The 15,401-nt window shown below is 33.9% G+C and overlaps 3 protein-coding genes across 5 annotated transcripts in view; 2 read left to right on the top strand and 1 right to left on the bottom strand.

The window, feature by feature from the left end:
* LOC139977744 (uncharacterized) overlaps nt 1–15,015 on the top strand; it is an 831,623-nt gene extending 816,608 nt beyond the window's left edge. For both annotated transcript variants that reach the window (XM_071987324.1, XM_071987323.1), the window contains one exon: nt 13,090–15,015. The gene's annotated coding sequence lies outside the window, so the exon portion shown is untranslated. The remainder of the gene's footprint in view (nt 1–13,089) is intronic.
* LOC139977748 (uncharacterized) overlaps nt 1–15,015 on the top strand; it is a 64,731-nt gene extending 49,716 nt beyond the window's left edge. The window contains exons 7-9 of the mRNA XM_071987338.1: nt 4,837–4,872; nt 7,291–7,355; nt 7,850–15,015. Of these exons, the coding sequence (XP_071843439.1) occupies nt 4,837–4,872; nt 7,291–7,338 (84 nt within the window). The 3' untranslated portion in view covers nt 7,339–7,355; nt 7,850–15,015. The remainder of the gene's footprint in view (nt 1–4,836; nt 4,873–7,290; nt 7,356–7,849) is intronic.
* Nucleotides 1–15,401, bottom strand: part of LOC139977739 (uncharacterized) — a 292,233-nt gene that overhangs the window by 192,407 nt on the left and 84,425 nt on the right. The gene's annotated exons all lie outside the window — the stretch shown is intronic.

Genomic DNA, 15,401 nt, shown 5'->3' with positions numbered 1-15,401 from the left:
TTTGAATAAACTTAACAGAAAAGCAAAGCAAACAATTCTGAATGGCTTTATTCCATTCTTTGGCAAGATATTAGGATTGTATAAATTTCTATTGGCTTTAACTAAAATACCCTTAAGTGATGGATGCAGTGCGTGTTCCATATGAATAAATCATGTATACTCAATACAATAGGAATTGTCCAATCAAGACGCTTAAAGGAAGAATTAGTTAACGGAAGATCTGTAAATATTACAGATAATAATTTTGAGAATTTTATGATCTGATTTTATCTTTCTGATACACCGTTAACGATGATCCAATTTTCCCTCGAGATCAAAATGGTATAAGTAATGCTATTACTGACATATCACTTTTGACGATTTCATAAGAGGGATTTGTCTGAAATACAGACTAAGCTGATTTACAGATGGTCTGGTATAACAGACATAGCACATAGTCATATAGTATATTGTTATAGGTATTCCATTGCAGTCGCTACGGACTAAGACATGTTTGTTTACATGTATGAAAGTGCTACAGTATGAATAGCTATAGAGACTCAACTAGTTGATATTCTAACTTTAAGATATTGACATAAATATTCAGTTGATTTTTTTTTAATGCATTTGTTTCAAACTGACAGACTAGAGAGCTATGATACATTAGTATGTTATATAAGTCACAGAAGACAGAGCGTTAATCTATGATATGATCTCCATTTTGCCGACACTCTTGAAATGGGCGCAGTGTTACATGTTGTCAAATGTCTACTACCTGTCAATCTCATCATATTCGTTAGAAAATCCCTTCGAGAATATTACGAAGTTTTCATCACTATTTTATCATGATCCTAAGCGTTTTTTTCAATCTCTCTTATATAATCGTAAATGTTTAGACAGATGTGTGCGCATTAATGAAGTGGTAACTAATGCAATCACACGGCGCACTGTAGGACATTATTCTAATATAGCAAATTTGAACCCAATTAAACACAATCTGTCATAAAATGCCATGTATTGCCTAATTATCGTAATCTTTCTCTGGTTTGATTTGTTATTAATAAATGAACATATCAAACATGCAAACAACTTCCTTAAATATTCTAATGGAGGGGTGGGGGGGGGGGGGAGAGGCTAGGTTTCTATACTGAAGTAACGATAATTATTTTAAAAAACGTTCATTTGTCAACGACGAGGAGTTATTTGTCCAGGATATTTGTATCGTACAATACAAGAAACCCTTGTGACTAGGTATAGGTCAAATAACATGAGGTATGTTACAAATAGCATGAGGTATGGAACAAATAACATAAGGTATAGTGCAAATAACATGAGGTATGTTACAAAAAACATGAGGTATGTTACAAATAACATGAGGTATAGTACAAAAAAACATAAGTTATGGTACAAATAACATGAGGTACGGTGCAAATAATATGAGTTAGGTACAGATAACATGAGGTACGGTACAAATAATATGAGGTATGGTACAAATAACATGAGGTATGGTACAAATAAAACGAGTTATGTTACACATAATATGAGGTATGTTACAAATAACATGAGGTATGTTACAAATAACATGAGGTATAGTACAAATAACATGAGGTATAGTGCAAATAACATGAGGTATGTTACAAATAACATGAGGTATGGTAAAAATAACATGAGGTATAGTACAAATAACATAAGGTATGGTACAATTATTATGAGGTATGGTACAAATAGCATAAGGTATGGTACAAATAACATGAGGTACGGTACAAATAGCATGAGGTACGGTACAAATAACACGAGGTACGGTACAAATAATATGAAGTATAGTACAAATAACATGAGGTATGTTACAAATAACATGAGGTATGTTACAAATAACATGAGGTATGGTACAAAACATTAGGTATGGTACAAATAACATGAGGTACGGTACAAATAATATGAGGTATGGTACAAATAACATGAGGTATGTTACACATAACATGAGGTATGGTACAAATAACATGAGGTATGGTACAAATAACATAAGGCATGGTACAAATAACATGAGGTATGTTACAAATAACATGAGGTATGGTACAAATAACATGAGGCATGTTACAAATAACATGAGGTATAGTACAAAAAACATTTGGTATGGTACAAATAACATGGGGTACGGTACAAATAATATGAGGTATGGGACAAATAACATGAGGTATGTTACACATAACATGAGGTATAATACAAATAACATGAGGTATGGTACAAATAACATAAGGTATGGTACAAATAACATGAGGTATGTTACAAATAATATGAGGTATGGTACAAATAACATGAGGCATGTTACAAATATCATGAGGTATGGTACAAAAAACATGAGGTACGGTACAAATAATATGAGGTACGGTACAAATAATATGAGGTATGGTACAAATAACATGAGGTATGTTACACATAACATGAGGTATAATACAAATAACATGAGGTATGGTACAAATAACATATGGTATGGTACAAATAACATGAGGTATGCTACAAATAACATGAGGTATGGTACAAATAACATGAGGTATGTTACAAATAACACGAGGTATGGTACAAATAACATGAGGTATGGTACAAATAACATGAGGTATGGTACAAATAACATGAGGTATGGTACACATAATAGGAGGTTTGGTACAAATGAATGAAACTAAATGAAATATCCCTGCCATGCTCGTACTCCAGCCCTTTCGTCCTATTTCCTAATTATTCTTGTCCTTCTTTCTCCGCATGAAGACCCCTAACATGTGCTCTCATTGTAGAAGTAATTGTCTTGTGAATCAAGACAAATTCTCTATTTTAAAGTAGAGAATATTCAGACAGATAAATCCTTATCAAACAAAATGAATCTATCGGGCTTGCAATGTCTCTCTTTCACACCGTTTCAGTCAAAAAAGTTTTATTGGTGAAAATATCGATGCATACATTTCATCTCTAGAATCTTTACGTTGTGACGTCACTGTACGCAGTAATACAACAGTCAGTAAATTTAATCGGTTCTAATAGTTTCAGTTGTAATGAGGGATCTATATTGATTATATTTCATTATTTTTTAGTTTAATGTATATATAAGTGACTGATATGAATGTGTGGGTCCAGCATATGAAACGGCAGATCTGTTTTTAACTTTGAAACAAAGAAACAAGTGTATTTTTAAGGTAGATTTCATCAATTAGATGTACTTTAACTTACTTTGAAAATTAAAGTAGAGATGACTACATGATAGGTCAACTTAAAGGTGTTAAATTTAAGGTTTTTATTTCATTTTCAAGAAACGTCGTTTTGTACCACCCTCTGTATGTACAGTACTATGAATAAGCAGCAGCATTATGATACAAAAATGGCAACGGTGAATCTGAACTAATAATGGTTTAAAATATTGGCATTATTTCTTTCGTCTTTTGAATAATTACTACTGTGTATAAAACAGGTTCTTGAAGGAGCCTGGGCCAGATTGGGAGAAGAGGTGGGGTGTTCAAAGTAACTGGTAATGTGGTTGAGTTCTAAACAATTACCACCCGGCAAATTAATAATTATATTCAAGGGCTGACAGTAGGAAAATGCAACATCCTGGCCTTGTACCCTCACATGGTTCCTATTGTTTTTATTACTCTTTCCATCAGAACAATTCAATACGTTTGTATGTTATAGTATAATAAACGCTCTGATGTAGTTGAGTCAAATTATTCCTGATTCCAAGCCGAGTCCGACAACCACTTGGTTCGAGTATATGGTAGTCTCGAGTCTGAACAGAGTTCTAGAGAGATATGAGCAACCCAAACCAGGTCTGAGTCCAGCTAATACATAGAGACAAAGCAATGACGAGCTCATGCGGGTTTCTGCCTATACTAGTCTAATAGACACACAGGGACTATCGGTTAAATACACAGACTATAGTCATTCATAACTTACAGGCCGTCGCCTCCTGGTCTAAATTTTCCCAGCCTAAGTTGGACAGAGAGAGTCAACTATTGCGAAACTGATTATTTGCACATGTAAAAACTTTCAAAAAACAAACACACACCGGGTTAACTTTAGAAAGAAAAACGTCTGTGCAGGGTTTATTACATTTCATTATTTTTTCATTGTTAACAGATCTCTACCAGACTATATTTAATTCTCCCTTGTGTCTCTTATTTTATGTGTTCATCATACAACTGCATTTCCAAAACTTTCATGGATATCTCTACACGATCAACAACACGATAGAAATATCCCATCTAAGACGGGGTGGGGGGGGGGAGGTAACTAATATGCTGCTTTGTGGGCTTAACAATATTTTGCTTTATTTTGGGCATTACGTCGATCCAACCACGATGTTCTGAGTTCTATCTTTGAATACTGCCCTCTTTCCCTACTCTCGTCATCTTCTCTGTCGTCCATTGTATCCATCTGATCATCTCAGTGAGAAGTTCATCATTATGACGTCACTCAGTGTTTGATGACGTCACTCAGTGTTTGATGACGTCACTCAGTGTTTGATGACGTCACTCAGTGTTTGATGACGTCACTCAGTGTTTGATGACATCACTCAGTGTTTGATGACGTCACTAAGTGTTTGATGACGGGTTTAAAACTAAGTATGTCTTCCCTGTAAAACTAATGTTTATATTCTTGTTATTTAGTCCGTGCATCTTACATTGACGAGTCTGTCTCCTATATTGACTTTAGTGTGTTCAATACAGATATGGTTTACCTACCAGGAATAGTTTATTGCGATATCAGTGAAGATATATCATTCTATTTTATACATTTTTTGCTTCGCCATATTATATTTTCCTGAAATTCATTTTCAAAATCTCATGAATATTATATTTTTCTTCCTTTCAGGCCTGTGACGAAAGTGGCAATCTACCAGGAGAAGAGGTAAGAGAGACATAGCTTCATGTTCCTGTTAATTAGTAACGATAATGTTAATAACAGACAAAAAGAGGTATTAATTAATGTTGAACAAAGAAATAAGACAAAGAGTATGATACTTTGTCCCTCATCAGGGGGAAACATTTATAATTGTCGTGTATGGAACTGGAACAGGGAATTTAGATAGGCCAGTTACAAGTTTATATCTGGCAATGATGATAGCACTGTTCTCAATGTCAAGTTTAGATGCGGCCTAAATAATCTTCCTTCCGCAAGCACCAAATCAGAAGGTTATTGTTTCTTTCGTTTTATTTAAATTTGTTTCATTATATGTAAAGACACCTGACTAGTCCAGCTAACAAACAATGTTCTTATTTTTTGGCATCGAACTATGTCTTCCTTTTCTAGAATTAACACAAGAGCTGTTTTCATGGCATGTATGATCTAAATGACTGAGGTCCTTTTAATGTTTAGTTAGCTTACACGTACAGCTAGGATTGTTTGGACGTACTGGTATAATAACGAATACTAGGTTTGTATAGTCACCATGCAGAAGACGGATGGGTTGACGTGATGAAGTATTTCTGTTGAAAGGCAGAAAAATATCGGCTTGTAGTTCAATTGTTTGAAGGCCGAGGGAGGAAGGATTCATCCGACTAAAGTATTTAAATCTAAAATTTGTTATCCAAAGTTTGATGAAGATGTATATCATCCCCCCCCCCCCCAACCACCACCAACATGGACGCAAATTAAAACGTCTTTAAACCGCTAACAAATGTAACAATATTTTCATATACAGCTGCCATATTTCCCTTTGAACGTCCGTATTGCCTTCGTTTTTTAATTTAGAATCGCTATACTGATACTGTACGGAGAAACTAACAATCTAGAAAGAAACTTTTAGAAAAGTAATCTGGCTCACAATTTCTTATTTTGGATGTTACTATATGCCTTGTAGCTGCAAACTAACAGGTTCCCAGACTTTGGTACTATGGAAACCACAGATGCCCGGATGCTGTGGGAATGGGATGGCAGTGTATTATGATCGCGAATACTTTTGAGAGGAACAGTGGTCTCTGTCTTGCGCACTATAATGTGCATATAAAATTAACGCCTAAATTGTTAATATTCCTCCACTGAAAACAAATGTTGCTAACAAATAACACAAGTTCCGCCATAACAAAACATAAGAGCAGAACCCGATCTAGAATGGTCAAGAGAACCAACTAAAATAACGATCCCGTTATATGTCAAGAATTGTGACGTCATGAAATTTCCTTATTAAAGGAACAATAGTATAAACGTCAGATAGTGACACGGCCTACCCAACATTGTACTTAACCTTTAAACAAAGTTTAATCAAATTGGTTTCAAAGTTCTAGAGGAAGAAGGGAGAGGGGTGGTTCCAGCTGGGAATATATAAACCACATTTATGGATCAAACTCAGGTTACCTTTAGAATGAAGTATACTGGTCATTTTAACACCATAAGAATGCTGCACCCTTCACCAACTATTGATCTTTGTAATGCATAATCACGTGAGTCAATGTCCAGTTTGATTTGTCTCCTACATTTGTGAATTCTTTGGAAAAGCACATAATCAGAGATGAGTGACCTGGATATGTTTCTGCAACGATTACATTAATGTTTGAAGGAATTGTCGAACTTTCATAATGATGAGAATGTTAAACCCTGTAGCTCAATTGAAAATGGTTACTCAGCTTGACAGGATCAGCTTATAAACAGGACGGAACATTTCCCTGCGTCGCACCAATGTGTGATAGTACATTGGGTTGCATTGATTGAGTCATCGTGGTATCAAGGGGAAATCCCCTGAATATGTCATTTGATGGTTACCGGCAGGGAAGAGGATGGGGTGTGGAGATAAGTGAACTGATTCTTGTACAGTAATCCTGTTTAACACAGAAATCAATTGTATAGATTGGGAGAGGATTAGATCCTTGAGTTATGAGTCAATAATTGTTGACGTAAAGTATTCAATGTTGTTACTTATATACTTATTTTTAATATTTCAAGCAAATAGTAGAACTTTTCTATAGGATCCAACCTTCGCAAATCAGTCCTTTCAAACATGGACTCAAAGCGACCACAGCATTAGTGACCTTGGTTTCATGGATTTAGCCTTCATGTGTATATCATGTTTAGTTCTAAAATATTCGCAGGACGTACTCGTTAGATGTCCTAAAATAAAAACAGAATTAATAATAATAATAAACAGGACAACAATTTTCAAGGTATTTGAAAACATGCAAAGTTTAATGTGACATGAATCGATTTATCTGAAATAACACTTTTAACATGGATGCATATGATGAATATTTACAACATTTTACTGTACTGCATTGTCTTTGTTTCTGTATTATCTTATTCATATTCATTACTTATATTTTTCCTTTTGTTTAGGGATTCAATGAGATGAGTTATCAGTTGAGCTTGGCGAACTTCAACTAGGCAAGGCGCAAGTAACTGTAAGTCAATACAGCTGAATACTCTCTACCTTATTATTTAACATTGTATTTGTTAACAGTGATTGTCTGCTAGTTTTAGTTGTAAAATCTTAATATATTAAAATTTATCTCCATGGAACACCAGAATTTGTATTCCTATATCTGTGATTATCTAATTTTATCTGGTCACTAATATCATTTGCTTCAACTCTAATTGGTTTTTATCATATTTTTCCTTCACAAAGCAAATTCCTGATTAATGTATGGAAAGGAGTGATAAGTTCCTTCCATTAACAGAAGAATCGTTGGATTGTTTCCCGTGTCGCGGTGTTTTGTTAAGCTGGTTGGTTTAATTACTGGTTGGCTCATGGTACTGCTGGCGCTTTTGCCGGAGTAGGAGGTTGCTTATAGGTATCACTTCCCCATTATTTTACTAATAAGTACACATTGTTAGACCCGTTGATTATGATACAATATAACCTAATATTTATCATTTTATTATCTTTATATTACAGCTCAATGCAAAATGCATGTTCATCAGCAGGACTGTGACGTCATTAACTCAATCCTCAAATTGATGGCAGTAATTTCAGTGAGAAAGGATCTAATAAATAGATTAGGTTGTAAACTGCTAATATCTCCCAAATAGTACAAACAGTTCAAGATAGAGCTTCAGTATAATACACATGCAACTAGTCTTGTATTATTGTGACTTCATCAAATGCCTATATTCTCAAGACAATGGACTGGTGATTTGGTGAAGACTGTAACTTTTACATTCATTGTGAATGGATCTTGTAGAGAGATAAGGTTGTACAATAATATTAATAAACACTTATCCAATAAAGAAGTGAAATTTGAAAGATAACTGTTCAATTTACATTTTGTTTTAAAGGCTTACTTTAAGCGGAATTTCAGTCTTTAAATGTTTTTATCTAAAAAGGCGTGTTGTTAATATTTCTTCAACTTTTCTGGTTTGGTAAGATAAATGTCTGGAATACTCCTTTCATGTTACATTGCTGATGACGTCAGCCCCTTACTACAGGCCTACATATTCATGTTAAAAATGGGATTTATACATTTGAATAGCTCAACAAAATCAAGTTTTGTAACTTCGTTCTTAAACCATAGCATAGTTAGATGATTTTCAAATACATTTATCCATGTCGAATGTGTATTTCAATGTTAACATGTTATTTGAGGCCATACAAGTCTTCTCATCCCATTGAGTGTTGTGTTGTATTTGATGAACTGATATAACTGTCTCCGTATTATGATATATAGTACAGTTTACTTTACTGATGAACTCAGCTGTTTAAAGTAACATGTCTCAAAATTAAACAAAATGTTATAGTAAAAGCAGCCTAGATTGAAAGCCAGTGGTCTACAACATAACAACATTAATGTTGTGCTTAAAGTCATACTTTAATATGCTATATATTCAACTACTCAGTTTTGTGCGCTAAAGTGTTAACATGTAATTTGTTAGGTTTTGTTAGTCACATTGCTGTCGTTCGGGAGACTAGATGGGGGGGGGGGTGGGTAATGGGGAGATAAATGTTACCCTGTGACCATTTCTAAATCTGATGAATATGCTGCTAAAGATTGTTATGGGTGCACTGTCCACTATCAACTCCTATTGAGAGGCAGCGACTTCATCTACACCACCAACTGAAATAGTATGGTGCACACCGATAACTAAGTTTAAGATACAATTAACAAATTTACTATTTTTCTCTCTTGAATTCAGCTTTATGAAGTTTAAAACTAAACGATGACAGGAAAGTAGCCTACATGTTAGAAAGAATGAGTAATTATGAAAGACTCGTCCACTATTAATTAAGATATATTACCCACCTATTAGGCGGGTTTAACCTCAGATAATATGCATAATTTGAATTTATTGCAAGCGTTTTCTTTCTTTTTTCGAAGAAGGGGATGGGGTGTCTAGTACATTTTCTCCATCCTATCAAGAGACTGAGTTAACGTTGTAAACTGTTAATAACTCCAAATACTACAAAGAACTCCAAACAAAGATTCGATACATTACATGATCATACAGGCTACTAAGTATGTTATTGTAAAGTGTACAACAAGTAGATCTTACGTTTTATTACCCACATTACTGCTCACAAATACTTGCTTTTCTAACTCTCAATTCATTTGCTCTTCAAGCCAAATTCAAATTACTAAGAGCCAAATAAACGACTAATGACGTCATCCATCACCCACTACGTCATCAGATAGGAGACTATTTATCTCTTTGATGTCAACTATTGAGAGAGGGAAGAACAATCCCTATCTTACTCTCTGTGTGTATGTGGACGGGCGGTCGGGGGGAGGGGATGTTGGAGGTGTTAGATGACTGATCCACCACATTGGTGATCAAGTAGATGCTTTTGTATTCATTTGCACCACCACCAAAACGCTAATCTGTAGAATGGGATTTAAATGGTTATGTACAGTATTTTACACCCCAGTATGTTACAAAGTCTTCGTTAATTGCGGAAGTAAAGAGAAAAGGTTGTTCCACGCACTTCTCGTGTGCATGGTATAACATCCTTTATTGGTCTAAATTTATGTAATGTTATGATTCATCCCAATTCCAGACCCCTATCTCCACCTTCCAACACCCCCCCCTCCCCCCGACAAACACCTTACTACTCAGAAAATTAATTACAAGCCTGATTCTGTTAATATTTCTATACTATTTTTACGCAGACATGTTTGGAATGCTTTGGTTTAAATCTGTACATAATGTATCCACATACACTCGGTAACTAGGAGTGCATGATTACACTTTATCTTTGTTCATCCTTTTACTACATTTTGATTTAAACTGTGACGTTTCGGTTACGTAATGTCTAACAAGAGTAGAGTCACCTTAATTGTGTCAATGCAAAGACTAAATGACATTCACTGGTTATCTACAATACCATTGTGTTATTAAATTGAACTACAAGAAGTTAGAGGTGATATTAATTAATATCTGTGATATGTTTTTTTTTCTAAGACAGCATTTCTTCATGTTTGTCGGTTCCAATGTATTAGCGTTCTTAGCTTGAAGACAATTAGATGACATGACTGTGACGTCATATCATATGATTTAAATAACAAATGTATATTCTGTATGGAAGTAACTGAGACTTAACTTAATCGATCAATACTTTTCATTGTATTTTTTAATTATTATTTTAATTTTTGCTTTATAATTTTTTTGATTGATTTATAATCTGTCCGTTTCAAAATCATCATCTTAGTAATTAAGTTTATTGTTATCACCCTACGTCATATCCTATTTGATGTATTAACTGATTCCATCAGCGCACGAAGAATATAACATGAACGCTCAAAATAGTTCACCGACAAAGAAACATAATAAAGTTTCTATTAGTTGTTAACACTAACATTTCATTAGTAACAGTCAAGTTAAGGATGCTTTGATCATGCGCAATTAGTTTAATCTCTCCAGGTATGATAACAAGAAATTAATGAGATAGAGGTTCCTATTATTTTTAGGACTTTTAATGGATATCATATTCTTATTTTTCATTTGCTTTCTCTTAAATGTTGCTACATTTTGAAAAACAGCCTGTTGAAGTGTTGGTTATGTTTGACTCAAATGAGACTGTAACGTTGATTATCTTAAAGTGGAAAGAGGAACATTTACATTAGACTTATTGAATAGAATCACATACTAAGCATACTGGTGAAATGTCTATCCAATTCCTACATTGCGTTTTGGAGATATCGATAGCTGAGATTGTAACAGATTGTACCAAAAGTGAACTTGAAGCAAACAAGTGTGATGTCTTAGTTGCACACTGACGGCAAAATGTTCTATTTTACTTATGTTTTTACTTCCGTAATTTGACTTTGGATTGGAAAGGATCCCAACTTTGCTTTTGGTATGTGATGATGACAATATCCATTATTTGCAAAATACACATAGTTTAGTGCATACCAAGTTTGATTCCTTATCGAAGACAAAAGGAATATATGCGATGGTGATGGCGTGTGCGTGTATGTGTGCGTCTGTGACACTCGCTTGAGTCCGTGATAACTCCACAATGGAGTGATGCATATTTGTCATACTTGTTATGTAGATGTACTATAGTAAGAAGGTGTGCTCGATTTTTGTAGCGCTGACCTTATGAATATTAATAAGGTTATGGTGTCAAACGTAAAACGTTTTACATTGTAATAACTCCGCAACCCGAAGTCGGATTGCAGCCAAACTTGGTATACAGTTGCTGGTTAATGTCTGGGCCCCAAAAAATTCCGGACCCATTTTTGAGCTGGTGGAACCAAATTTTATTTCCAACTAAAATGCATTTTGAGGCAACTTCTCTGGGCCCGAATTTTTGGGGCCCAATATTTTCGGACCATCTGAGCCCACATTTTTTTCTCCATTGCAACAACACCGCAACCGTCAGTCGGGTTGAAGCTAAACTTGGTAAACGTTGGTTAATAGCTGCTACATGTAGGCCATCTGGACCCCAATAATTCCGGGCCCATTTTTTTGCCGGCAGGGTTTAACTTTTATTTTCAACTCAAATGCATTTTGGGACAAGTTCTTTGGGCCCGAATTTGTGGGCGCAATATTTTTGGGACAATTTGAGGGCAAAATTTTATTGGGCCCAATTTTCGGGAAGGGCCAACATTTTTTATTGCAAGAACTCTACAACCTTTAAGTATATCTGATTGTATCCAAACTTGGAATAAAGTTGTTGGTTAGTAACTGGTACATGTAGGCATAACTATTATGATAATGAGTGATGGCATACAACGCTTTAATATTCCACTTACCAAGGAACCATAATGACCGTTGGGCTCTTGTTAATATTTTATCGGCTTCATTTACCCTACGTTGTTATTATAGTCCTAAGAAAAGCCTTAGCTTTTTAAGACAATATGATCACGTGAGCTTACATAATTTAACAAGATTGATTATGATAATTAATGCTGATAATGTTCTGTACATTAAGTAAGCCTTATATGCAATGGTATGCTCTCTGTGTTTCACTTTTCATTTCAATTTTTCCTTAAAGTGTTTTAGTTTACTGCATCTTTTTAAGTTTCAACTTGTTTGTGAGACTAAAGGGGAATCAAAGCAACGATTATTTTAATGTTATATGATAGGTAAGATATCGATCATTGTGATATTATGTGATAGGTAAGATATCGATCATTGTGATATTATATGATAGGTAAGATATCGATCATTGTGATATAATGTGATAGGTAAGATATCGATCATTGTGATATTATGTGATAGGTAAGATATCGATCATTGTGATATTATGTGATAGGTAAGATATCGATCATTGTGATATTATGTGATAGGTGAGATATCGATCAGTGTGATATTATGTGATAGGTAAGATATCGATCATTGATATATTATGTGATAGGTAAGCTATCGATCAATGTAATATTACATGATAGGTAAGCTATCAATCATTGTAATATTATGTGATAGGTAAACTATCGATCATATTTGATATTATGTGATAGGTAAGCTAAGGATCATATTTAATAGTATGTGATAGGTAAGCTATTGATCATTTAATATTACATGCTAGGTAAGCTATCGATCATATTAATATTATGTGATAGGTAAGCTATCGATCATTTTAATATTATGTGATAGGTAAACTATCGATCATTTTAATATTATATGAAAGGTAGGCTATCGATCATTTTAATATTATGTGATAGGTTAACTATCGATCATTTTAATATTACGTGATAGGTAAGCTAACGATCATATTTAATAGTATGTGATAGGTCAACTATCAATCATTTGAATATGATATGATAGGTACGCTATCGATCATTGTAATATTATGTGATCGGTAAGCTATCGATCATTGTAATATTATGTGAGAGATAAACTATCGATGAGCAAGTCACATTAGGTCACGTACGCATTTGACAAAAAAAATTATTTTAATTTTGGAGATACCGTTTTCTTGCATATTTGTAAAGATAAAAAAACTCGTAGATTTGAATAAGTTTTGAAATTTTACATTTGTCTTCATTAATTGCTTCATTAACAGTCTACTTTAATAAGGTATATAAGCAGAACTTTAACAAGTTATTCTTTTAGCATTACATAATTTCGTCGTAGTGAAGCTGATAATATTATATATATATATATATCAAGTAATCCTTAAATAGAAAGATCGGCTCTGTATAGTATATACTCTTCATTTTATTCTTTCATTGTTATTTTAATGCACTTTATAAATGATTCTACTGGCTTCATTTTATTTCAGATATTCTTTTTATATCTTTATATGCCAAATATTTTTCTTCGATTTATAACATTTCTAAGACTGCATCTAATACTTACTCTAATTATTGTTATATTTAGTAATTAATTATTAGATTGCATTCTACTTCATCCATTTATTAATTTTACTTTCTTTTAAGATTTAGTTGCTTCCTTTCGTTACTCCTATTTCTATTTTATGAATCAATCTTTGATATTACTCACGCGTAATATAGTGAATATTAAAAGAATATTCATTCATACTTAGTAAAGATTCCTAAATCCTATTGGTCCATTCAGGTCAGCTGACCGTGGTTAATCCTGTGAGTAACGCACGGTTAAATTACGGGGCATCACTTTAATAAATCTTTGGTTATATGTAACCAAAAATGTTTTGTTTTATGATTTTCCCCCCACACAAATGGTAGTGTATGAATGAACGGGGTTAATCAACGGTCTAGCGTGCGTTACTAGCAGGATTAATGCACGATCGGGGGATATTGCAAGCGATGCACGAGGGCGGAGCCCGAGTGCATACAGCGATAGCATTAACACCCTTATTGTAAAATGTTATCATAATAACAATGACTGGCTGTCTACCGTTAAACCATTGATCGTGTTACTCAAATTATACTAAAACATTGTCTTAGAGATGACACTAATTGATAACAATGACATGTTTTGTTTTTAATCCACTTTTATTTTCCATTATTTTGTTCTCTAATGATGTTGCTTTAAAGACAATAGGAACATGTGACTTTGACGTATTATAGTAAGACTTTAACATAATAGTAACGAAGATAATGTTCTGTATATTTAACATTAACCTTAAATGCAATGATCGGCTCTCCATACATATCTTTCATTCTTCTTGAATCATTATTTTGCTTCTTCTTATTAATGGGACTGGTTGATGATTAATGAATATCCATGATCTATTCATTGTAATTCATTTTTTTTTGTCGTATTTCATTAACGCAATTAGATGTTATGAAGCCATAAAGTTTACCAATATTCCTCAACCCCCGTCCCGAATAACTGAATATAGGTACATTTACTATACCAACACCGACTAACAGATAAATATGGAAGAAATCATTGCGTTGCAGTATCTGTTTATGATATTAGATATTCCCGAAGAAATAATTATTCCTTTCCTTTTTATTGTACTTGGTATCTTCCTGATTTTGCGTGTTTGTACAAATATATAAAGTTTGCAACCAAACACACTTGTTCCCTTTGAGGCGATCCAGGTCTCTCATTGTGATACAATTACAATCAATTTATCCCATCTATATGTTAATATATCATAAGTTCATATCGTAGAATCGTATAATGAAATTATTGATATGTATTGATATTGTAATGTCAATGGAAGCAATAAAAGAAAACTAATCAGATAAATATTGTCAACAGTGTTATCTCTGTGTAACATGTAGTCTATGTACTAACTTGTTATTTCAACCTCTTACTCTTATCCTGTCCTGCGTCAAGGTCACACAGAAGGTTATTGGCTATACAGTAACTCTCCGGTAAAACAGGTGAGGCAGGTAAAGTTGCGGTTGAGATTAAGAAAAAAGTGTCGCTATCGTTCTGCAAGCCTTGAATTTAAACTTTCTCTTCAAGTTAATCCCAATCTTTTCTAGAAACATGTGTTGGTCCCGCCTGACCTCAGATGACCTTCGACATAAATTAAGTGAAACCGGTAGATAGTATGAATAAACTATATCTATAACCTACAGTTTCGTAAGTTCGAATATCATTTGATGTCATTCAAACCAAACTAGAAT

This window comes from Apostichopus japonicus, chromosome 12, assembly GCF_037975245.1.
Source record: "Apostichopus japonicus isolate 1M-3 chromosome 12, ASM3797524v1, whole genome shotgun sequence".
Lineage (NCBI taxonomy): Eukaryota > Metazoa > Echinodermata > Holothuroidea > Aspidochirotida > Stichopodidae > Apostichopus > Apostichopus japonicus.
This window is presented reverse-complemented; position numbering and strand designations above follow the sequence as displayed.